This window comes from Lynx rufus, unplaced genomic scaffold (genome assembly GCF_022079265.1).
Source record: "Lynx rufus isolate CCGP_SWC_20201006 ecotype Redwood Valley unplaced genomic scaffold, mLynRuf1.p SCAF_2, whole genome shotgun sequence".
Taxonomy (NCBI): domain Eukaryota; kingdom Metazoa; phylum Chordata; class Mammalia; order Carnivora; family Felidae; genus Lynx; species Lynx rufus.
Window position 1 is genome coordinate 37,781,794 of NW_025814834.1, and position 26,524 is coordinate 37,808,317.

At 35.6% G+C, this 26,524-nt stretch overlaps 1 protein-coding gene across 1 annotated transcript; it reads left to right on the plus strand.

The window, feature by feature from the left end:
- The first annotated feature begins 583 nt into the window (after positions 1-583).
- Positions 584-26,345, plus strand: BOLL (boule homolog, RNA binding protein). The gene is made up of 10 exons (XM_047085751.1): positions 584-604; positions 4,189-4,332; positions 6,858-6,949; positions 8,821-8,875; positions 10,836-10,911; positions 13,904-14,031; positions 21,087-21,158; positions 23,325-23,372; positions 24,397-24,525; positions 26,229-26,345. The coding sequence occupies exons 1-10, from the start codon at positions 584-586 to the stop codon at positions 26,343-26,345; spliced, it is 882 nt and encodes a 293-aa protein (XP_046941707.1).
- Positions 26,346-26,524: the final 179 nt, after the last annotated feature.

The following is a 26,524-nucleotide window of genomic DNA, read 5'->3' on the forward strand; positions in this document are numbered from 1 at the left end:
CCTCCTGGCCCTGCACCAGCCTTCCGAAGTCACCCCTCAACCGGCCTCTTGCTGCTTAGTAAAGCCTGAGGTCACGTCAACCTCTCGAAACCCACCAGTCCCAGACGCCGACTTTCCTCCAAAGGGGAGAAGAGAGGAAAGTGTGCGGTGCATGGTGCTTTGCATAACCGTTCTTTCTCTCCTCCCCAGCCGTCCGAAAGCAGGCGAGAGTGGCCCCAGAGCCGAGCCCTCGTCTGCACACCACACGTCCGCCCCGACTTGCTGCACGCTCTTCCCTCCCCAGACGGCCCAGCTCCGCGACCACGGGCCACAGCCGAAACCGCCCGCCCGCGCCGCTCCCCGGCTTGCTGCGCCCGCCCGCCCCGCCGCCCGAGGCGACGTCGCCTGCTCCTCCCCACCCCCCCTACCGGGTGGCAGGTTCAGGTCCCGGGTCCGAGCCTGCGCCCCTGCAGCTGCCACTGCCGCCGTCGCCGCCAGGGGGAGTGTCCGTCGGGAAACGTGGTGTTGCTTCCTTGGTGTGAAGGTGCTTTCAAACTTCAGGTTTCTGATCCTTTCCCCTGGGTTCTGAAGAGCGTAGAGGAAGATGGAGACCGAGTCCGGGGCGGTGAGTACGGCAGTCAGGGCCTCCGGCCCCGGGATAGCAAGGGGAAGGAGCAACGTGGACTCCGTTCCTGAGGGGCTGGAATTGTGAAGTATAGGGCCCAAACGCCCGCTATTTTTTCGGGAAGAAACGTGGACAGGATGCCCCATCGACCACCGTGAAGAGCGGCCTCCCTGCAGGCCCCGTCGGGTCGGGTCGTGGGGTCGGGAAGGTGGGAACCACCGGGCCAGGACCGGGTGTAGGCTGGCTGGGGGACCTCGGAAATGGCCGGAAGGTTTCAGGAGGCGGCGGGTGGCCGGGTCCTGTACAACAGGCGGGGCTGGGCTAGAAAAACAGCTTTCCCGCCGAAACCGGGCTCGGCACCGTCTTTGACGCCTGCTCAGGCCGGACTCCGCCCAGACGCCCACCGCAAGGGATTGCCAGGGCGGCTGACACCGCCTTTCCCTGGCTAGTCAGTGGGGACCGGAAGGCCGGAGAGACCTGGAGGGAGGGGTGGGGCACCGTGGCCCTGGACGGACCCAGACACTTTAATACCGGGTGTGCGCCCGAGACGCTGAGGGCCGGGTGGGGGAGGGGCGGGAGACGAAGCAGGCCTGAGGAGCTGAGGCGCTGAGGCGAGGTGCCACTGTGCCCCGCCCCCGCCCCTCTGGCAGCCAATCAGCGCGCGCCACGTGAGTGCCGAGTTGTTGCCGAAGCTCGAGGCCACCGTCGGGTCGGTGCCGTTGAGGGTTACAGCCACTGCTGCCAGCGGGTTTGCAGGTCAAAATTTCTCGCTGGCTAGCCTTCTTTTCCCTCCCGCACTTTGGTGGGGAGGGGGTGGATCCTCGTGTCAGTGCCCAAGTTCACGATGACCCGAGAGAACCCGAGGAAATTGTCGCAGCGGCCATATCCTCCAGCGCCTCAGCTTGCTGGCCTCGGAGGGGAAGGAGCTTCGAGGCCTTGACTGCGACGGTTAGCCTGCCCTCTTCCCGTTGTCTTCGCTGGCAAAGTGGATGATAGATTTCGAGGTTAATTCTCAAGGGATGGAGGCAGTGAGGGCACATTACTTTGAAGGAAATTTTTAATAAACTCTTTAGTGCTAGAAGTTTTGCTAAACTAAGAACCCTTACTTCTAATCTAACAACACCTGCCTAAGTGCTTTTCATACATTTGCAAAATTATTACCGGTGGAATCTGAGGCTTTATTAGCTCAGTGCATCGCCAACCTTCTCTGAGGAATTGAGATATTTCTGCTTAAGCCTTGTCACTACTAACATTATTTTCTAGGTTCTTTTCATATTGTATTCTTAAACCCTCTGCCTAATGGTTGGGATATCATGAGCAGGGAGAAGGGATTCATTCGTTTGTTCAACAAATTATTTATTGAACACCTGCTATGTACCATCTCCACTTTAAATGATCAGTGAACAAAATAGGCAAAATCCCTTCCCATATGAACATTGCACTACATTGGAAAGTGGTAAGCAATAAACATATGTAAACTATATAGTATGTTGGAAAGTGATAAGTGGTAAGAAGAAAAATAAGGCAGTAGGAACCCACAGTACAGCAGGAGCCTTAGAAATGAGAATGAAATGAACAGGATATAAAAAGTTGATGTTTTTCCTTTCTCAGTATCACCTAACTAGTTTCTCAAGATTGGAAATAAAGCACCTGTTCACTTTTGTTCATGTCCTTTCTCTGTGAAAAATAATGGAATGACTTTTATTTAAACAAATTGGAGAACAAATGAATTCATCTGTCGAACTTGTTTTTCAGAAGAAAATTTCATGAAGACTGATTTTTAAAATTTTACAATCTGTAAACAGACAAGATTGTATCTACTAGAGCTATGCTATTATCTCTAGCAATGCAAATCCACAGTTGAAAAATAAAACTAAGCATCCCAAAATCATCATTCTCTGCACTACATCCTAGAAGTAAAGTGACTGAAGTTACAAATAACCTCCAAATGCCCAGAGAGAATGCTTTTAAGATTGGTTCCCCAATTTCTTTAATTGGAAACTACAACATAGCAGTTATTAAATGTGATGATTTTTCTGTGGGTTAATAGGTGTTTTTATGAACTCCCTTTTTAGGAATTTGTGTTGTTCCTCCTTAACACTAGATGCAGAATGGAACTCAATGAGGTCCAGCCTGTAGCCCTGTAGTCACTACTGGCCTAGTCATTTCTCTGTATATCTTGAAGGATTGACTTAGGGATCATGGTTTTATTGGCCAATTAAGTGAGACAGAAGAGCAACTATGAAAAAGAACAACTCCATTATCTATGTTGGAAATTCATTTTCATGTATTTGTTTCTCAGAGAATTGAAATTCTGAAACCAAGATTTTTGAAGCATACTCATTTAGTACATTAGACTGTCTGAGAAGCCTGTTTAATGTTCCCAGAACGAAAATAATTAGCAAGTGCTTAAATTGGTTTCTCTTCAAAATTCTATTCTCAAGTCTTGTTTTTTTGAGATGTAGGTTAAGAGCTTACCATCTTGCCATTATGCAAAGGCATATATGTTAATATATGTTTATTAGAATCTAAATTAGGCCCCCAACTTAGAATTATGAACATGTATGTACTGAGTTCAATCTTTGGTATAAAAATTTATGCCTATGAGATATAGGTATGTAAATTTCTTTTTTCTTTACAAAATCAGTTCAATCTTCAAATTGACAAGTGCATTTAAAACTTTGACTTTAGAGTTAAAAAACAGTGAACTTGAATGTCAGAATTTATGTCAGTGCCCTTTAGCCAAAGACTACCAGGAACATACTGTAGTTCACTAAAGTTGGGTGTATTGAATTGTTGCCACAAGGAAGAGCATGCACCATGGAGCCTTTTGGTAAGAGGGTGCTAGAAAAGAACTTACTATGGGATTTAGACTTGTGTTAAGCTCTTTTTAGATAGGGTTTAAGGAAGAGCGGCTTTACTGTGAGATGCATGTTGTCAGAAAGTGGGAGTAATTCTGCTAATTCTTATCTAGAAGGCAAGAAAAATAGATTGAAGCCAAAGCTGTGATTGATAAAGATGGAGCAGTTATATATATCAGCCAGAATAGAGGAATGTTTGGTCATTCTTATGGTTTGGACAATGCTTTTGTTTTTGTCAGAGTTCAGACATGGTTATGGAATGGTCTTGTTTTTGTTGTGATCCATCACAATCACAGAGTAACTTTGCCTAATGCCTGTTAACAAGAGAACAACCATAGCCTAGCTGTGAGTTCGAGGCCAACTCCTAACAACACCAGAACAAAGCCAGTTCCCAGCTGTCAGGGCTGCTTTTCTCTTTCTGTTTTTTGAGTTTAATATTCCTCAATATTTATAATATTTAAATTGTATATTTAATAATAATTCACAGAAACATTTTAAGTAATTAAGATTTTCTCTGTAGTGGAGTAGATTCTACATTTCCCATATTTTTATTGCTCCAAAAAAAGTATTAGTTCTAATTATAATCTTCATAATATTAAACTAAAATTAAAGTCTAAAATATTACATTTTGTCTAAATGACTCATCTTTTTGAAAGATATTGTTTTCAGCCTGCATCAAACTTCTACCCAATGCTAAAAGTTTAAAAGAATTTTATTTTACAGCAAACATCAAATCAGACGCAAACAGATTCATTATCTCCATCCCCTAATCCTGTGTCACCTGTGCCTTTGAATAACCCAACAAGTGCCCCAAGATATGGAACAGTGATCCCTAATCGCATCTTTGTAGGAGGAATTGACTTTAAGGTACCTATTTATGCATGTAACATAGTGTATTTTTTGCATTAGAAGTTATTTTATTTCTCAGAAAATTTTTGTACAACTGCAAAAATAACAATTGCTATTTCCATAATGATTAGTAGGTTTCACATTATCTTACTATAAAGAATCTTTTCAATACCAGTGTTGGTTAAAAAGAATATGTGTAATTTCCCATACAACGAAATTGAGGCTCACTGATATATCTGTAGGCTCCTAGCTGCTTCGTGACAGAGTGAAGACTAGAATCCCACTATTTTGACTCATAGTTCCATATTCCTTATTTCACCATACCACACTAATTATACTTTATTATGTCATACTCCAAAAAAAAAGTAATGCATGGTAATAATTTCGAAAAAAAACGCAATTTTTTAAAAAAACACAAAATTTAGTCCTATGAATTTGTTTCTTTATCCCAACTTTATTCTCAAGTTCCTATTGAATAACCTCCTAAACTTGCATCAAAATTGCTTTCCACCATCTAATTTAGAATCTGATCACAAAAAAAAAAAAAGTGTCAGAATAAAACATCTTAACATTAATACACTTTAATAATGTAATCAGTCATTCTACTCTTTCAGAGAAGCTTAGTTTGTGAGATGTTTTAGCACCCCCATTTGGGAGGTAGTAGTAAACACCTATAGGAAAGGTCTGCATGCTATTTTAAGTGGAATATCCTTACTTCTAAGTGGATATGTAGAAAGATTTCCAAGTTTCCATATTATATATTGAAAATTACAGGGATAGTTGTCTTTCTTAATTAAAAAAAATCTTTGTGCCAAAGATGTGTCAAATAAATTTGACATTTATTACTCACTATTTCCCTATAATCAGTCTTTTGCAATTTGGATGAAAATACTTTTTTTCTTCTCAAGAGAAATGATACACATACTGTATTTGTGTATTTGTCAAAATAATGATTTTTAAGCAAGTATGTCATTGGTTCACTAAACATGAATAAAAATGATTTATAATGAAATGCTAATTTTTAAAAAGATTTTCTGTTTCTATGAAAAATATTAATGGCTGACCATAAATATTCGAGTTGAGTATTTTTGTTCAGAATTAATTTATATCATAAACACTTAGTATATTTTTAAATAAATTATCAAGAAATGGAAATATTCATATGGTTAGGCTATTCTAGGTTATTGAATTTTATCAGCTACGTTATGAACTTAAGAGGCCATTGTTAGAACACAGTTGTACCTTTAAGGTAATGGCTAGGGTTCCCTCCCTGATACTTACACCGTTTCCAAAACCATAGACAAATGACAACAAGGAAATGAACATCCAGAGATGGGTTCCTGGATGGGTTTCTGTAGTAGCAAACAGTGTCAAACTTTTTAAAACTCTTCTTTTTGGAAGCTTATAGCCCATCCCTCTTGATACTTAATCATCTTGACTTTGTCTCCTTATTTTTCAACTAGGAAGTAGAGCTGCAAAATTGAACTAATGATTCTTCTATCAGAGAATAGTTTGAATTGTTTTCAAATCTCTAACAGAAATTCTTCTGGCATTGGTTCCATTTGAGTTTATTGAAATAAGAGGCATTTAGTTATTCTTAAGATTATCTCAGTATTTGTCATCATCCAATTTACCAGGCTGTAGGCTACCAACTAAAACCTGATAATGTATATAAGAGGCATAGCACTGCTGTTGGGCATGCCTTTTTCTGTGTATATAAAGAAATTCTTTTCTAAAGATATTTAAAGTTTCCATGGGGTAGTTATACCTGAACCAGAAAATGAAATTACAATGAATTTAGTGTGAATATTGTAGGAAAAGATAAAATGAGTGTATTATGAGACTACTGCAGTTAAAACCATCTTTGTAGATATCTTGTGTATTATAGTCCAATGATGATTCAGATTTTTATTTTGAATATTATGATGTCATTATTTAGCTGAAATGTATGTTGAGTACAGATAAACTATCTAAAAACTCTAAATCTTGTAGCTACTTCATTGACATCACAAATTGAGTTCAAGTACTTTTAGAAATGTATTCCTTTCCTAAGACCTTACTGTTCCTGGAGACTGCTGATTAAAATAGAGGGACTGGTATACACCAACAACTTAGTTCCACTGCCATGACCATGGGCCTCTCTGAGCCACAAAAAACAATAGTAATATGCCCTTACTATAGTTATAGCCGTGCCTAATTCAAGTTATTTTTTTAACTGGCCAACAAGAATTCCTTTAAATATGAGTGAACTTTCTTTTTGTTTTTAAAGCAATTCAGCTTAAATTTTTTTCATTGATTATAATAGTTTAACATCATAGTTACTGCATAAAGCAATGTATTTACATTGGTTTTAATAATTTAGTGGTTTTATATACTGTTTTTATGCTGAGAGGCATTCTTACGTTTATATTACTATTTGTTTACAATCTTTTCTGTCTCCAAAACAAGCATAAGACTTGTTTCATTTTTTAGCAATTAGAGGATATTTTAAAAGCCATTAAAAGCTATTAAAAGCAATTTTTTGTGTTTTCATTTTCCTTTAGACAAATGAAAATGATTTAAGAAAATTTTTTTCCCAGTATGGGTCTGTAAAAGAAGTGAAGATTGTAAATGACAGAGCTGGAGTGTCCAAAGGGTTAGTATTGCTATAGATAGTACATAGAATTAACAATTGTATTTTTATTGGCTTACTAGATTTGGTATGCTAACTTATTTTGATTCCATTTTTTAAAAAGAGAATTTCATGCTCTCTTCTTTCTTCTTGCCTTTAATCTGCATTGTGTGTGTGTGTGTGTGTGTGTGTGTGTGTGTGTGTGTGTGTATTTTGGCACAGGGGAGGACACTATAATATTCCTTAATTTGTTAGGAAGCTATTCTTGCATTGGCTGAGGAACTATTCAATGTTATGTAGCAAGCATTTAATGTTGGGTAACTAATGTCCAGTAGCTAAGGAACCAGAAGCTAAAGGAATCAGATGCTCTTGGAATTGTGTGCCTGCTTTAGACACAGAGATAAGGAACTAACCTGAGAAATATAACTCTAAAGAGAATGATTTTTAATTGCCAAATCAAAGAGAATAAAAATTGAGAAGAAATCAGGAGGATTTGTCTAGAAATGGCTAACGACCTTAGAGCTATTGCAGTGGACTGGTTTATACAAAAGCCAAATCTCAGAGAAGACGTAGTTTACATAGTGTACTTACTTAAGAAGTTTGATAGCAAAGTTAAAATGGGTAAGACAGAACTTGGTTGTAAATTTTTAAAAATAAAAAATAAAATTTTAAAAAATAAAATAAAATATCCATGGGAAAAAAATGGATAAGACAGTGGAGATCAGTGAAGGATTATGTCCATTTTCTTGAAAGAGAGGCAGGACATACATAAGAGAAATGACTAACAAGGTAGATAGAAAATTCTACTAGAGGGAAGCAACTTGTAAGAATGTCAAGTGAGCACTTTGGAAGAGATGGGTTCCTGGAGAGATGTTATTTTTAAACAAATGAGATACTTCTCAGACTGACAAATAGTATTAGGAAGAAGTGAGATTGTAGCTCTTGTATTTGGTTAATAGAATTTGCAATATTTTGGTAATATCCACTTTTTACCACTAAAAACATAGATATGTAAACTGTATTTTATGCCTTTTCCACTGGGTGGTGTATGTGTTCTATCAAAAATTTAGTGTAAAAGTATTTCCTTAATCCTTGTTTAATGTTTGGGCAAATAGAAAAAGAGAAATTCTTTGTTAGAGGAAGAAACTTTTTATATAATACAGTAACTATGAATTGAAGAAAATAGTCAAGATATTTAACACTACTCTAGTTTCCTTAAGTTACCTAAGTAGAAATTATGCTTGGCAGGGGGATATACTGTTTTATCTCTTTCATATCGTTTTGTCTATCTGTTTTGGCTTTTTGGACATTGCATTCAAAATATATTTGTATCTTGAATATTATATGAATTGTACTCTGGAGGTAACAATTATCCATGCAAACAGCAGGTAGAAAGTCTGGGATGTACATATTTTTTTATTTGTCTTTGGGAAATACTAGTAATTGCATTATCAGTTTAGATATGCTAATAATAATACATCCATATAAATAAACATTTACCAATTTAAAAAAATTTTGTGTTGAAATTTTTTTTCCCTACTCTGATTCCTATTTAAGCCAAACTTCTATTATTTTAAAAGGTGATTATGTCTCTGTACCAAAATTTATTGCATCCTAATTTGTAAGCCAGAACTTGAATCTTTCATGCTTTCCTGATTTATATACAAGTCAGATATGAAACTGTTTGAAGATCCTGGTTTGTTTTTTTTTTTTTTTTAGTGTCCTGACTCTAAGAGGAGGTGACAGTGTTAAGCTGTGAATGATTCTCTTAAATTTTGCATGCTGGGCACCTTAGAAAACTGCTCACTACTACAGTGACCCATGCTTAAAAGAAAAAAAATTAATCTTAGTATAACTCTAACGTTCTAAAGAAAATAATTAATGCATTTTTTTAGGTATGGTTTCATCACTTTTGAAACACAAGAAGATGCACAAAAAATTTTACAAGAGGTAAGATCTCTTACTGTATTCAACTTCCTTTTTTGAAACTAATCCTTTAGGATATTTGTTTTAGTATTAGCATTCCAGTACAATGATCAATTGCTAGAAAAAATTTTTAACTTATTTGCATCTTAAGACTAACATTGGTCTCCAAAAAAATTGAATTAAAAAAAGATTAAGGGCACCTAGGTGGCTCAGTCAGTTGAGTGGTCAACTCTCGATTTTGGCTCAGGTCATAATCCCAGGGTCATGGGATCAAGCCCTGTGTCAGGCTCCACACTGAGTGTGAAGCCTGCTCGCCATTCTCTCTGTCTCCTTCTGGCCACTACCCTGCTCACACACTCTTGCGCTCTCTCTCTCTCTCTCTCTCTCTCTCTCTCAAATTAAAAAAAAAAAAAGTTGTTGGCTTTTTTTTAAGATTAAACAGGGGTGCCTGGCTGGCTGAGTCAGTGGAGCATGTATTTCTTGATCTCAGGTCTATAGGTCTGAGCCCCAGGTTGGGTGTAGAGATTACTTTTAAAAACATATTTTTAAAAATCTTTTTAAAAAAGATTAAGCATAGATTTTTATCAATAGAAAAATTCTAAATCATTGCATGCGTTTGTTTGTCAAGCTGTAATATAATTTTTTACTTTATTTGCTTAAACTAAGAACTTGGGGATATATCTTTTCTCAAGTGTTAGTTGATAGCACTTTGAATTCCTACAAACACTACAACACTAGAGTGAAATTATCTGAGATTACTTCCCTCTTGTGAAAAACGTTATATAAACTAAGAACATTCATAGAAAAAGTCTATAGCCTGCAGTTCAGTGTAATAACTAAATTTGGTAAATGTTAGTTAATTTTTAAGGAAAAAAATAGTTTGAATTATATATTAAATCACATGCAGCTGATCCCCACTATTCATACTAGTTATGTTCTTTAAAGTCACCATGAACACTGAATTGGCAAATATTGGACTGCTGTTCCTAGAAGAAATACAAGACTAGGTTCCCACAAGTTTCTGGTTACATTATTTTCTTCTTTGTTTTTTTTTTTTTAATGTTTATTTATTTCTGAGAGAGCACAAGCAGGGGAAGGGCAGAAAGAGAGGGAGACAGTGAATCTAAAGCAGGCTCTGAGCTGTCAGTGCGAGGCTTAAACTCACGAACTTGTGAGATCTGACCTGAGCTGAAGTTGGACACCTCACCAACTGAGTCACCCAGATGCCCCTACGTTATTTGCATTAACCAATTAATACATAACTTTGTTTTATGTGTTTCTGTTTAAAGACTTCATGTTAAATATATATTGTTGATTCATTAACATGGAACTCCTGTTCAACAGCATTATGTAACACATGCCTGAATTAAATTCATGTAACACATATTTTCTCCATAAGGCAAATGACATTCTTCTTGTGCTTGGGAATACTAGCCAGTACCTCAGCACCACACTTGAGGGCTATTTTAAATAGCAAAATAAAAAAGATAGCAAAATCACCAACATAAAACACAAAAATGCAAAAAACATGGCACTAAACAGAACATGAAATGGACTCTTGTTTTCACCGTAAGAGCTGAAACAATAATGGACAGAGTATTCCCTTGTTTGACCTTAGCTGGGACCATATATGTCAGGCAATTAAAAATTTTCACCTCTCTGCTCATGTCCACTAGTAATCACTAAATTGCTACAAGTATTGATTTGGGGGTTACAAATAATTTTAATGAATAGGTGAATTCCCAAATATGGGATCTATGAGTAGAGGCTTGACTGTATTCCCATTAAAGAACTAGGGTCAAAGCATTGGAACCAAGATTCAAACCCATATCTTTAATATTCAAAGACTTTGTCCTTTCCAGTATTCCTTGCTGCTTTCAAAACTATTATAGTCTGAATTTTAAAAATGTTTCTCACTAGTTTTTCACTATTGATTTTATAAAACAGTAGTGCCAAAATAATAAAAAAAATTTTTTTATTCTAGGCTGAAAAACTTAATTATAAAGATAAGAAACTGAACATTGGTCCAGCAATAAGAAAACAACAAGTAGGAATTCCTCGTATGTATTGAGAACTAATGCATTTTCCAGTATTTTTACATGGTTCTTTTTTGAAATACTAGACTTTTTCTAGAATTTAATTAGAAAGTCAGACTTCTTTAATAAAGTTATTTCAGCAAAGTTGGTGATCAAATGAATATTTCTTACAAATTAATGTATGTTAGATTTTCAGGGGGTAGGGAAAATTTTACATAAATAATGGTGCTTACATATATTACATATAATTACATCTTTAAAGGAAAACTCTTCTAAAATAAAAATATAATTTAAAATTACAAAGGTAATTAGAAGTAATTTGGCATTATGAATTGGAAATTTTTATAATTAGAAAAGTAATTTAAAATTAGAAATTTAAATTTAAAATACTGAAAATAAAAATAAAGAACCAATATCAGAAACTTTAGTTGCATGGTAGGTACTATAACCCAACTAGATGTGTCATAATTATCAGAGGGAACAATTCCTAAAGCTTTAATAATTGGCTATATTATGTGCCTTTCTCAAATTTCTGCAAGGTTTTCAACTCTACTCTTCTTTTTTTCTCAATCTTCCTATTTATTGTATTAGGCATCTTTACAGTTTGCTTTTTACCTAAATATTTATTAAACTCTATAACAGTCTTTGGCTAGAAAATTCACAACTGAATTTTCTTATTCTTCCTTAGCTGTGTCCTAATGTCCACTGGGATGTGTAAAACATTAGGTGTTTATTGTACATCTGTTAACAAATTAATAGTTGTACTCATTTGGGTGGTCTAGTTTAATTTAGAAGTTAATCAGGTTTAATTTTGACTTAGTTATTTGTTAATTTAGAAGATAACTGAAGTGTCCTCAGTAGATTAATACTTCTTTCTTGTTCCAAGAATTAAGCTGTTGACACGTAGTAACCATTTTTTATCACCAGCAGTAGGTATAAGTAGTAATGTTCATATTATGACCCACAAGTTGCTAAAAAAAAAAAAAAAACATGAATCACTATGCTGAATGCTTTCAATCAGGTGGTGAATTTGAAAAGTATAGGGTTAAGTAACTATATAACCAAATAGTGGCATTAACCTTCAAATCTAGGACAGGTTGACTCCAAAGCTTATTATACTTTTCTGCAAATAAATATTAAGTATAAAAGTAGATTCTCAAGATACAGGGGATTCTTATCTCAATTTTTTCTCAGATCTGTTGCTTTTTTTTCCATCTCCATTACCAACATTCTAGTCTGAGCTACCCACTTTCCTTGCCTTGATTACTGGAAAAGCCTCCTAACTGGTCTTTCTGAATCCAGTCTTGGTACCTTCCAACCTATCATACACAAGGAAGCCGGAGTAATCTTTCAAAAGTGCACATCTTAAGTTATTTTCTGCTTATTTTTGAACTGTCCTTTATTTTTCTTCCCATGCTTTAGCCATCTAGCCTCATCTCAGTTCCAGAGCATACCGTACTCCTAATATACACTATTTACCTAGAATGCTCTTTGCCATTCCATTAAAATCCCATTCATTCTTTAAAGCTCAGCCCAAACATCATTTACTCACAAATTAAATACAATTGGAACATTCATACTACCTAGTATAATAGACTACACTACGTCTTAATGTATTTATCAAAATTGTCTTAATTGATTAATTGTCTAGTTACCTAATAACTATCTTTCCCACAAGAGCCTAACTTCAATACGGTATGTCAATTTTTTTCTTTTTTCTTGTTGGCTGTATCACCAGCCAAGTTCAATGCCCTGTAACTGTACTGACTTAAAATTCATTCATTCATTCATTCATTCATTCATTCATTCATTTAGCAGATAAACCTGTGGTTCCTTGATTATCTTTGGAGGCAAATCCATGAACTTCATGAATTGTGTGCAAAATTTTGTTTCAGTATATATCTCTGAGAAAAGACTCCATGACTTTCATCAGATTCTCAAAAGGATGGGATTAAGAATCACTAAAGTAAGCAGTAACAACTCTAGATGAAATACAGTGAAAATATAAAGGCTGAGAAGCAGTAGTGCTGCTTAAAATGGTAGGCCAGTGCTACTCACAGTGTGGTTTGCAGCCAGTAACAGTTCACTTGGAATCTGTCAAAATGCAAATCCTCAGGCCCTATCCCAGACTTACTGAATCTAAATCTCTGCAAATGTGGCCCTGGATAATAAGCTATCTAGGTGATTCTAATGTATGTTAAGTTTTGAGAATCACTGATATACTGGAAGAAGGATTGCCAGTTCCAGTAATTTACATAAATTTGCTGGTCAAGTACTTAATCTAACTTGGCTTATATAAATTTTCCAAGTGTTCTCCTGACAAAAACATACATATTTTTTAATTTGGGGGGAGGAGTGTAATAACTTGATCTGAGAAAAGAGATGGGGACCCAGAACTAGCCACATGGAAGATTTGTGGTTACGTTTGCAACAGCAGCAGTTACAGCAAAGGGAAGCTAGAGAATAAGAGTTACAGTGTCAATGAATTCTAGTGAGAGTAGATCCAAAGAATTTGTGGGGTAGAACCAAAATCCCTTCAGGAAAGTATGGAATCTTTTCCAACCTCACTGATTTCATCATCTTTGGCCTTTTACAAATAAAAGGTCCTTACTAAGGTCTTAGGAAATTTATTATAGTGTCTATAGTCTTCAGTTAACTTTATAATTTATATTTATAAAAATAATGGCCTTTCTGATAATAATTTAAATTGTTAAGCTTTGTGTTTCGTTACATTGGTACTAAAATCTAAGTTAATGAATTTTTAGTATTCTTTTTTGAACTTGTTTCTTTTTCTCTTATTCACCTTAAAGTAATAAAAGCTCTAAGATAGTAAGTTTGAAAACATATATTTCAAAGATACTTTAACGTATGGAATTTTTTTTTTAATTTGCAACATTCAATTTTTACCATAACTATATAGGTGTATTAAGATAAACATTTTCAAATGTTCAAAAATTACCATTTTAAAAGAAAATTGAACATTTTAGTTATTGTTATTATTTAATCTTTGCTTTAGGTTCCAGTATAATGCCTGCAGCTGGAACAATGTATCTAACAACTTCAACTGGATATCCTTACACTTATCATAATGGTGTTGCTTATTTTCATACTCCAGAGGTAACTTCTGTTCCACCACCCTGGCCTGTAAGTAATTTTCATCTTAGAAGGTTTTCCATCTATTCTATTGATTTTGTAAAATATTTATTTCTGAGATATTTCAACCACAGACAAGCACAAATAATAATATAATCGCCATGTAGCTACCACTTAAATTTAACAGATGTTAAAATTTTGCCATATTTACTTAAGTTCATTTAATAGGGGGAAATAAAATATGAGAAATTCAGGTAAAGTCTCCTTGCCCCCACATTCTTACTCTCTTTTTCTCCTCAGATATATCCAGAATATATAACCAGAATGTCTTTCCTATCATTTTATGGTTTTTCTACACATGTAGGTGTCCTTAAACAATAGGTAGTATTACTTTGGGTGGTTTTTAAACACTATGTAAATAATCTAGTTTTTCTATTCAACATTATTTTTTAGAGATTAAACTATGCTGATGCTAGTATATCTAATTCACTTTTAATATTTTATAATATTCCATTATATCAGTGTATATTCCCCTATTGATGGACATTTTAAGTTTTTTTTCTGTAATCAAGAGTGCAGTGAACATCTAGCTCTTGTATGTATTGTGTGAGAGTTTGTCTAGGAAAGTGGTCTTCAAAGTTTTTTCTTCTACAGCCTCTAAAAATTTTCTGAAAAATTATAAATAGTCTCACTCATTTTTTTTTTTAATTTTTTTTTCAACGTTTATTTATTTTTGGGACAGAGAGAGACAGAGCATGAACGGGGGAGGGGCAGAGAGAGAGGGAGACACAGAATCGGAAACAGGCTCCAGGCTCTGAGCCATCAGCCCAGAGCCCGACGCGGGGCTCAAACTCACGGACCGCGAGATCGTGACCTGGCTGAAGTCGGACGCTTAACCGACTGCGCCACCCAGGCGCCCCGTCTCACTCATTTTTAAGTTGACACCTTAAATTTGTCATAATTTTATTTTTTTAATTTTTTAATGTTTGCTTATTTTTGACAGAAAGAGAGACAGAGTGTGAGTAAGGGATGGGCAGAGAGAGAGGGAGACACAGAATCTGAAGCAGGCTGTAGGCTCTGAGTTGTCAACACAGAGCCTGACACAGGACTCAAACTTACAAACTGTGGGATCATGACCTGAGCCAAAGTCAGACACTTAACCAACTGAACCACCCAGGAGCCCCTAAAATTTTAAATAATGTAGGAATATTGTATATTGTGGAGTATTGTAGATTTATTTTAGATACATTTTTATAAAACTTTGTAGCTGTATATTTCGTTTAAGAAGAAGTGTTGTGGGGTGCTTGGGTGACTCAGTCGAGGGGCTGACTCTTGATTTTGGCTCAGGTCATGATCCCAGGGTCATGGGATCAAGCCTTACTTCTCTCTCTCTCTCTCTTGTTCTGCCCCAGTGAGCCCCAGACTGCTCACAGTCTGTGAGTTTGAGCCCCACGTGAGGCTCTGTGCTGACAGCTCAGAGCCTGGCACCTCCTTCAGATTCTGTGTCTCCCTCTCCCTCTGCCACCCACCCCCACTCACACTCTGTCTCTCTCTCTCTGTCTCACGCTCTGTCTCTCTCTCTCTCTCTCAAAAATAAATAAACTTAAAAAAATCTTTTTTAAAAAAAGGATGGAAAATGTCTGCTCTAGAACTCAGTTAACAAAATTAGTCAGCCAAATAAAACTTTGTTTCTATTAGAAAATTCTGACCTTTAGTATTTTTATAATGTTTAAGTTCAAATGAATGAGTTAGTATGTATTCCTGTGACGATCATGTAACTTATTTTGTTCCCTCTATGAAATAAGGGACCATCTCCCCTTTAATATTTCTTTTTTTTTTTTTTAAGTTTATTTATTTTGAGAGAGACAACAGGGGAGGAGCAGAGAGACAGGAGAGCAAGAATCCCAGGCAGGCTCCAAGCTGTCAGCACAGAGCCTGCCACAGGGCTCAGTCCCACAATCTTGAGATTATGACCCGAGTGAAAATCACGAGTCGGTTACTTAACCAACTGAGCCACCCAGGCACTCCTCCTCTTTAATATTTCTTATATAAACTCTTTTTGCTTTGCTATCTCCTATTTTTTAAGGGCATTGCCTTCTTGAATTGTTTCATGCCCTGTTGGTATTTATATTCCAGAACAAAGCACTATAACAGATCCAGGATGATTGAGAAGTGTGTCTTTCATTGTGAAGGAGAAGGGTAATTGTGAAAGGAGAGTTATGAAAAGAAGACAGACACATAGTACACAGACACATTCACAAATCAAATCAGGAAGGAGTACATGTGTTAGGATCTAAAAATTAATACTCTTGGAGCACCTGGATGGCTCAGTTGGTTAAGCATCTGACTCTTGATTTGAGGTCAGATCATAATCTCACAGTTTGTAAGTACAAGCCCCACGTAGGGCTCTGTGTTGACAGTGCGAAGCCTGCTTGGGATTTCTCTCTCACCCTCTCTCTCTCTCCTCCCCTGCTCACGCACTCACATTCTCTCTCCCTCTCTCTCCAAATAAATAAATAAACTTATAAGAAAAAAAATTAATACTCTTAAACTTATTCATGCCTATGTACCACTGGAAAAATTTTGTATTCTCCTGCTGTAGCAGGATTCTCACACAGAGAGTCGTGACACCGAGGCTTTTTAATTTCCAGAAAGCAACTTTATTCATGCCGGCACCACTCAGTTGGGTTCATACCCAAAAAACTGAGCACCAAACACGTAGCATAGGTTTTTTATGCATTTTCTATTTCTTTGTCTCCCATATATGGTAACATACACACACATGTAGTCTGATTAAGTGTTCTCAGTTTACAACGTCATGAGGGATGTTGTCACATAGGCACATAGCCAGGTTACCTTGTTTTTTGTGGTTTTTTTTTTTTTTTCCTTTTCTCTCTCTCTGTCTTTTTTTTTTCTCTCCTTAGGGAGGGGTCCCTACCATACTAACTTGGTCTAGGCTACAATATATGCATAGAAGTAAAATTTCACATTATAAAGTATAAACATCTTTGACTAAATGTTGCCAAATGGCTTTCCAAATATACACTTTAGCTACAGTTAATGAAAGCTGCAATTTCTCCATAATCTGACAACCCTTTAATTTTACATTTTTGCCAATGTTATTATGAAATAGTATGTTGTTTTTTTTATTTAATCATTGGTAAGATTTAACATTTCATGTATTTATTTGCCATTCTACTTTCTTCTCTGAGGTGCCTCTTCATATCCTTTGTCCAGTGGGGTTACTTATTTTTTTCCATTGGGGATTATTGTCTTTTTCTTGAGTTCATGTATGAATTTTGTGAGTTCTAGTTTGTGGCTTGTCCATTAACTTTATAAGTTTTGTCTTTGTCACATGCTAGTTCTTTTAATGTTAAAAAATATATTAATGTTTTCCTTTATGGCTTCATCTTTTAGTATCTTGTTTTAAAAAAAAAACACTTCCTGGGGCGCCTGGATAGCTCAGTCGGTTGGGCATCTGACTTCAGCTCAGGTCATGATCTCACGGTCTGTGAGTTCGAGCCCCACGTCAGGCTCTGTGCTGACAGCTTCAGAGCCTGGAGCCTGCTTGGATTCTGTCTCTCCCCCTCTCTCTGCCCCTCCTCTGCTCATTCTCTTCTCTCTCTCTCTGTTTTTCTCTCTCTCTCTTAAAAAAAAAGAAACAATGTTAAATAATTGAAAGTTTATGCAATTATGATTCTAGACTCAGATTAATCAGAATCTATATTTGACCAAAAAAAAAAAAAAAGTTTAACTATCAAAGAGCTTACATTTTTAGAGCTATGACTAGCCTTGACTGAAAATCTTGGTTTTCATTTAGAATACTGTCAGCTAGAAACAAAACAAAACAAAACAAAACAAAACAAAACCAACCAAGCAAAAAATAATAATAATAATAAAAAATAAACATTAACAAAAATTTTTTAATTAAAAAAAAACACTTCCTTATTACTCAAATATAGATATTTTATATTTTATTTGTAAAATACTATAGTGTTGCTGTTTTTCACATCTAGATCTTAAATCTGGAGTTCATATATTGACTAATTCATCATCTTCCACTGTTTTGAAATGAATCCTCTGTGAAATGCCACACTTCTGGGGTGTGGGTGGAGTGTGGTCTTCTTCTGGGCTCTCAGTTCTATTCCACTGGTGTATTTGTTTGCCCTGCCCAATTCTCTTTTAGGTCCTGTTGCTTTAGAACTATTTAAAATCTGGTAGGGCAACCCTATCACTTTTTTCTTCAGGAGTCTCTCATCTATCCTTAAGTCTTTATTTTTATAAATATAAATATTATAATCCAGCTTGTTCAATTCTGTGAAAAGCCTTTGTTGGGTGTTTATTATAATTGCATTAAATATGTAGATTAATTTGTGTATAATACTGCATTTTATTATTTTTTTTAAGTTTTTTTAATGTTTATTTATTTTTGAGACAGAGAGAGACAGAGCATGAACAGGGGAGGGTCAGAAAGAGAGGGAGACACAGAATCTGAAACAGGCTCCAGGCTCTGAGCGGTCAGCACAGAGCCCGATGCGAGGCTCGAACTCACAGACTGCGAGATCATGACCTGAGCCAAAGTCGGCCGCTCAACCGACTGAGCCACCCAGGCGCCCCTATAATACTGAATTTTAACATCCACAAACATTTCGTTAGGTTTTTTATTTCCAGCTAATCATAAAATTTTCTTTCTCCAGGAAATAGTTTAGTACATCTTTTGTTGGATTTATTCTTAAGTACTTTATGGTTTTTGTTAATTTTAAGAATGACATTTTTTAAATCACATTTCCTAATAGGTTGAGACTCATAGGTAGTAATGCTTTTGATTTTTAAGTGTTCATATTCTATCAGTAATCCTTCAAAACTCTTATATAAGACAATCATTTATTATTCAGTATAGTTATTTTTTTCTGCTCTTTTCTCATTTTTTTTCCCATTGAGTTATTGCACTGGCATTGTCTCTGCTACAGTATTTATATAACAACATGCCCTTGTCCTTGAAAAAGGAAACAAGTTTAGTGATTCACCATTAAGTTTTGTATACATATACTGTAGATTTTGGAAGATAATCTTAGATTTAACGAAGGTTTCTCAACCTCAGCACCAGACATTTGGGGCCAGATGATTCTCTGTTGTTGGAGGCTCTCATGTACATTGGATGTTTAGCGGTGTCCTAGCCTCCTCACATCTATAAAAACCAAAAGTATTGTCAAATGTTCCCTAGAGGGGCAAAGTCACCCTGATCAATTAAGAAAGGTGTTTTACATTCTGTTTGCTAAGAAAGAAAGAGTATTAAATTTATCATGAAAAAGTATTGAATATTTTTCCTTAAACATATCTATTTTTTTTAATTTTTTTAATGTTTATGTATTTTTGACAGAGAGAGAGAGAGGGAGAGAGAGAGCATGAGTGGGGGAGGGGCAGAGAGCGAGGGAGACACAGAATGCCAAGCAGGCTCCAGGCTCCAAGCTGTCAGCACAGAGCCCGACGAGGGGCTTGAACTCACACACTGCAAGATCATGACCTGAGCTGAAGTCGGACGCTCAACCGACTGAGCCACCCAGGCACCCCAGACATATTTATTTTTTAATTAATTATTTATTTTTTAATTTATATCCAAGTTAGTTAGCATATAGTGCAATAATGATTTCAAGAGTAGGTTTCTTAATGCCTCTGACCCATTTAGCCCATCCCCCCTCCCACCACCCCTCCAGCAACCCTCTGTTTGTTCTCTATATTTAAGAGTCTCTTATGTTGTATCCTCCTTCCTGTTTTTATATTCTTTATTTATTTTATATTCTTTATTAACATTTCCTTACATTGATCTGTTTTGTATCTTAAATTCCCCATATGAGTGAAGTCATATGTTATTTGTCTTTCTCTGACTAATTTCGCTTAGCATAAGGGGTATTGAATTTTAACAAATGCTTTTTCTATGTCTGCTGAGATTTTTCCCCCTTTGTTATTAGAAATTAAATAAATTAATATAGTAAATTACATTATTATTTTCTAATGTTAATCTCTACAATTTTATTAACATATGATAGTCTGAAAATTGTACAATGATACTTTTTTCATTTTGTGGGTGGGGTGGTACGGTGAGAACTAAAATAAAACAACATAAGTTAGATCCCATATTGGAAACTGAATTTTAACTGCTATCGTTAAAGCTTATTTTAACTATCCTGTAATACAATTTGCCTGTTTTATTAGTCTGATTTTAAATAACCTAATTTGGGGTTTACTCTATTACTTTGAATAATTAAGTGTTATGTGTACTTTTTCAAACATAGAGAAATCACTTGAAGTTTATTGGATGATTAACTCATTTATTTTTTTTTAATGTTTATTAATTGAGAGAGAGAGAGAGAGAGAAAGAGAGCACATGTGCACGTGAAAGCAAGCAGGGAAGGGGCAGAGAGAGAGGGAGAGAGAGAATCCCAAGCAGGCTCCACACTGTCAGCATACAGCTGGACATGGGGCTTGATCCCACGAACTAGGAAATCATAACCTGAGCCAAAATCAAGAGTCGGCCGCTTAACCAACTGAGCTACCTAGGCACCCCGGATGATTAACTCATTTAAGTGTCAAATTAATAAAACAGAATTTGATAAATGCTTCAATAAGAAATGTATTTGCCTTAATTAAATGTATAACAAAGGAATAGGATTTAATTATTTGTAAGTAGTGGGAAATCAGTGGCAAAATTAGATGTGATTATTCATTCAGTTCTGTATGTTAACATTATCTATTGCTGGTCTCATGATGGAAATAGGCATCATCACCTTAAGTCCAACTGCCATTTTCTTTTAAAAAATTCTCTTAGAACTATATTTTCATAGTCTGGACTAAACAACTTTTCTGGTGGTGGTTTTAGCATTACCATGGAAATGAAACCAAATAAAAGTGGGACTACTGTGATGATTTTAGTAGACTTAAGTGGGGTTGGTAATTCTATCAATAACAGGTGGAAAAATGACATTTCCAATCATAGACCACAGGTTGACTAGGTTTAGGTAACAATTCGAGATAAATTTTGTAAAAACTATTTTAAAGAATTTTGCTTAGGCCTAAAATAATTTTTCACTTTTTTTTCCCTCTTATAGTCACGTTCTGTATCTAGTTCCCCTGTGATGGTAGCTCAGCCAGTTTATCAGCAACCTGCGTATCACTATCAGGTAAACATGAAATTACAATTAAAATTCTCTTTAATACCTTCAGTCCTTTTTGGGTAAATTTCATTGTATTCTTTCTCATGCAATAACTCTAGTAATTAAAATGAGATACTTAAGCCTTGATAACAGTGGGGTTTTTTTTTTCTTATGGGGAACTAAACAATATCATACAAGAAGGTAGAATGTTTGCTTCATTTAACCAAATGTAATGAGGTCAGTTTTGCTCCATTTGGCTAACATTTAATCTAAAAAGTCTTTAGAAATTCCCAAAGCAACATACAGATAACACATTCAGGGTCACAGCCTAATTTTTTAATGTTATTGTTAACATTATATTACTTCCTTGCTATTATATTTAACATAATCTATATTAAAATAAGCCTCTTTTAGTTAACCAACACTCTTCTGTTAATTCTGTGGGAGATTGGTGATAAGTGATCCATAATGCCAGACTATTTTGGTGTTTTGCAAATAAAGATTTGTTTACATATCTTGTATTTGTATTACATATCTTGTATTTGTTTACTTACTGTCTCTGGCTGCTTTTGTACTACAATGACAGAGTTTAGTAGTTCTAACAGAGATACTATGGACTGCAAAGCTTAAAATATTTACTCTCTGGCCCTTTACTTGCCAACCTCTGATCTATAGCATTCACAAATAAAATCACATTCTTTCTTACTTCTGGAATATTGGAAGAGAATTTGTTTCTTTTTTTTTTTTTTAACTTTTAAAATACACCCACATCAAGTGTTAAGTTTACTGGAATTCTTTTTAGTATTAGACTCAGTTTTGGGAGGGAGTTATTTTAGATAGAATTTAAAATTTAAATTTATTTAAATTTGTTATATTATCATATGTTAATGTATATTATATTTTTTTTAATGTTTATTTTTGAGAGAGAGACAGAGACAGAGTGCAAGCAGGGGAGGGGCAGAGAGAGAGGGAGACCCAGAATCCAAAGCAGGCTCCAGGCTTTGGGCTGTCAGCACAGACCCTGATGTGAGGCTCGAACCCACAAACTGTGAGGTCATGACTTGAGCTGAAGTCTGGCACTTAACCAGTTGAGCCACCCAGGCACTCTAGTGTATATTATATTATTATGCTATATTGCTTATTTTTAAATAAAGTTATCAATTCTATTAGCATGCTAAATATAAAATATCTAAAGTATTTCCTTCATTTACTAAAGATGAAAATAACTTAATGGCATATATTTAAAATACATATGTGGTATCACTTTTTCTAAGCTGCCTCAAAAGTTTAGCAGAAGCCTCAAAGACAAAACATTAGGTACTGCAGCTTTTAACACGACCAGCCAAATATTGTGAAACCAGTTTGAGGACCCTTAGCTTATTGTCCACCTTGAACACAATGAGGGGAAGCTGAGATTGCTGAGGGAGATTGGTAGCAAGGTTTTCTTGAATAAAAGAATTGTTAGAATGCTATGGCATTTCCCCTTCTTCTCAACCAAGTAAAGAGGACATCAGAGAATGACTAAGAAAGCTTAATGCACCTGACTTTGGACTAAAAAAGTCCAAAGAAGCAGCTGAACTAGTCTCTGGAGGCAGAGCCTGGAGAGAAGGCTACAGTGGGAATGTGTTGAACTTTTACTCACAACAAGAAAGGTTTATATGTCCCAAGAGCAAGATGTGAACCTCACAGAAGAGACCCTTTTCAAAAAACTTTAAGATGACCCCAATAAAGAAAGAATATGTGTGAAGTAGACTTCTAGAATCAAGGGCTAGAAATGTAGTTAGAAGTTCTCAGCAGGGAGATCACCAAAGAATCCAGTAAACTACCTAACTAGAGAGTCCGCATTTGGAATCTGCCACACCCCAAGAAGTGCTCTGTCCTAATTTTTATCTAGGGTCAAGGAAGAAAAGCTCAACCCAGTGCTTTTAAAGTGTCAGGGGGTGAGAAAGAATGCTACATGTCATATATATTTTTTTTAATTGCCTAATTCGAACTCACAAAGATTTACACATATTTTCTTCTAAGAGTTTTATAGTTTTAGCTCTTACATTTTTAGATCTTTGACCCAACTTGAGTTAATTTTTGTATATAGTTTGAGGTGTAGGGATCCAACTTCATTCTATTTGCATGTAGATATCCAGTTTTGACCCCTGTTTATAATGTGGGTGGGTTTGTTTCTGTTTTTCATTTTAGGCCCCTGCACAGTGCCTACCAGGACAGTGGCAGTGGGGCGTTCCTCAGGTAAATATTAACTTTTTTAATTGTATTTTTATGAAGACTATATGAATATTAAGGTCAGGAGAACTAGATTTGAGATGTTCCTTTTCTATTTAGTAACTGTGATACCTGTGGCAGTTTGTTTAATTACTATATTTCTTAGCTTCCCCATTTGTAACATGGAAGTAATGATACCATACCTTTGTAAGTTTCTTTACCTGATCTTTGTGAAGATCACATGAGATCGTGTTAGTGAAAGCATTTTGTTAAAAAGTGAGTACTTATATAAACATGCAAAATTACTTTTTATTATTTTTTTTAATTTTTTTTAACGTTTATTTATTTTTGAGACAGAGAGAGACAGAGCATGAACGGGGGAGGGTCAGAGAGAGAGAGGGAGACACAGAATCTGAAACAGGCTCCAGGCTCTGAGCTGTCAGCACAGAGCCTAACGCGGGGCTTGAACTCACAGACCGCGATATCATGACCTGAGCCGAAGTCGGCCGCCTAACCGACTGAGCCACCCAGGCGCCCCTACTTTTTATTATTAATATTATGGGGAAATGTAGCATTTTTCCAGTTTTATTTCAAATTTTTCTTCAGTTTGACTATGCTCCTTAGTAAAATTCCATTTCTCAATTTTTGATACAAACAGTATACCACCAAAAAGACTATTTAATGACATTTTGCATTCCCATGTGAAGTCACAAAGCTGAGAATAGGTATTTATGCGAATTTAAACACTGTAAGTTATATTATTACAACCTTCAATAGTGATCTTAATATCATTATTATCTGAATTTATAAACGAGGTTCTGAAGCATTAAGAAACTTTAGTATTTACCAGTGATAAAGTTCTTTGATCACATCTACACAATTGGAATTTATAATAACCAAGAACTCCTTATTTGTTGTTAAGATACTTCTATCCTATTCCTGGAAAAGAACTTCAGCAAATTATGAAACAAATATTTCTGTCATCTGTTGGGTAAGTTATTTGGTTTAACTGGAATCATATTTGATTTGGAAATATGGCTTTGTGTTTTAGTCTCCTGCATCTTCTGCTCCATTCTTATACCTGCAACCTTCTGAGGTTATTTATCAACCGGTGGAAATCGCACAAGATGGTGGATGTGTCCCTCCTCCACTGTCTCTGATGGAAGCCTCAGTTCCAGAGGTATGTATTAGTCTCAAAGTAAATTATCTATAACTACCTCATCGTTATATTTTATTTCTTTTTCTTTTCTAAAGATATTTAAGACCCTCATGGAAGCTGCACATCTTTTTTCTTTGATTTATTCACATCTTTTCCTCTTTAATATCTAAGAATGCTCCAACTTAGACTTCTTCATTAACTAGTTCTGAACCATTTCTGAAATTAGCTGTTCACTGTACTAGGCTAATCCCTGACTTGATCTCCTTGAAAGAGTAAGGTACCAAATACTTCTCTTTCTTTTGGTTTGCCTGTCAATCTGTATTGTTACTAACATTCTGTCAATTAAAAGCATATAAAAATTAAAGAAGAAAATAATCTAAAAAAAAATCTTCCTTTAAAATGTAAATCAAAGTACTTCATAACTACAAATTGTAAATATCATGTTCAGTGTCTTTAAACTACATTTCCAAATCATTACTTACCTTACCATCTATGGGCCAGGAACTGTACAGGTATGTTTTAAATCAGTGTTATGAAAGATTAGAAAATTAACACCCACCTCCCAATTAGAGTGTATTATATTACTTTTTTATATTACTAATGTTTATAACATTATGATGACATTCTGGAACAATAATTTCCACAATTGGATCTTAATGTTACTATCACTACTTCTACTAGGATTTCTCCATTTTTCATCTTACCCACCATCACCTGGTTGACTGAATCTTCAAGAACTCATTGTTAAAGAAAGCTTGTGGTTGTTACATTCTCTTAAGAGATTTCTTACATACTTGTTTGTTGAATATTGTTTGTTGTCTATAAATCTGAAAGACAGTTACACTAGCTGTAAAATAGCTACATCATACTGCCAGAACAAAGTACAACAAATTATGGCTTAAACAACAGACATTTATTGTCTTAGAGTTCTAGAGACTCAAAGTTGAAGACCAAGATGTTGGCAGGATTGGTTCAGTCTGAGGGCCATGAGGGAAGCATTTGTTTCAGGCTTCTCTTCTTAACTTGTAGATGGCCATCTTTCCCCTGTGTCTTCACATTATCTTTGTCTGTGTCTCTGTGTCCAAATTTCTCGATTCTGTGAGGATAGCAGTCATACTGGATTAGGTTCCACCTTAATGACCATTTAACTTGATTATCTCTATAAATATCCTGTCTACAAATAAGGTCACGCTCTGATGCACTAGAGGTTAGGACTTCAAAACAGAAGTTTTGAGGGAACACAATTCAACCCTTAACAACACTATTTAATTATAGAACTTCCGGTGTACTCTTCTCTGGTGTTAAGAAGTTTGAAGCCAGCCTGATTTTCTCCCTGGTACATAATTTGCTTTTTCTTCTTGCATACCTGGAGAAGTGAGGTGTGTTCTTAGTTGTCTTTGTACATACTATTCCCATCTTCTTTCCCTAATTCTTCAAATTCAAGCATCAATTCCACTAGAAAACTTTTCCTGACTACCTCCCTGACTTTCTTAAGCTAAATAAAGTAGTTCTTTTCTTTTCTCCTATACGTTTCATAGGATTTATGGTAATTTTGGCTACTCAGCTATCCCCAATCAGTCTATAAATTAATTAAAGATAGAGAGTGTGTTTTTCATTTGTGTTCCTCTATTAGGTAGCAAAATTCCTGTACATTGTAATGCTGAATAAATATTTTGAATTAATAAATGAAAAGCAATAATTTTTTTTTCTTTTTTTGTTAACAGCCTTATTCTGATCATGGAGTTCAAGCAACATATCACCAGGTTTATGCTCCAAGTGCCATCGCTATGCCTACACCTGTGATGCAGCCTGAGCCAATTAAAGTAAGAAGTTTGTTTTGATTTTTTGGTGTTTTTTCAGTCATTTCAAGTTTTTCAAATTTATTTTCTGAAAAGGAACAACTTTGGATATTTAGATCACATTTGTGATCAGAAGAACAGAATTAATGAACTTTTTCATGTGAAGGATGTACAATTCTAAATTATAATTTTTATTTATTATTTTTGAACACGTTATAAAC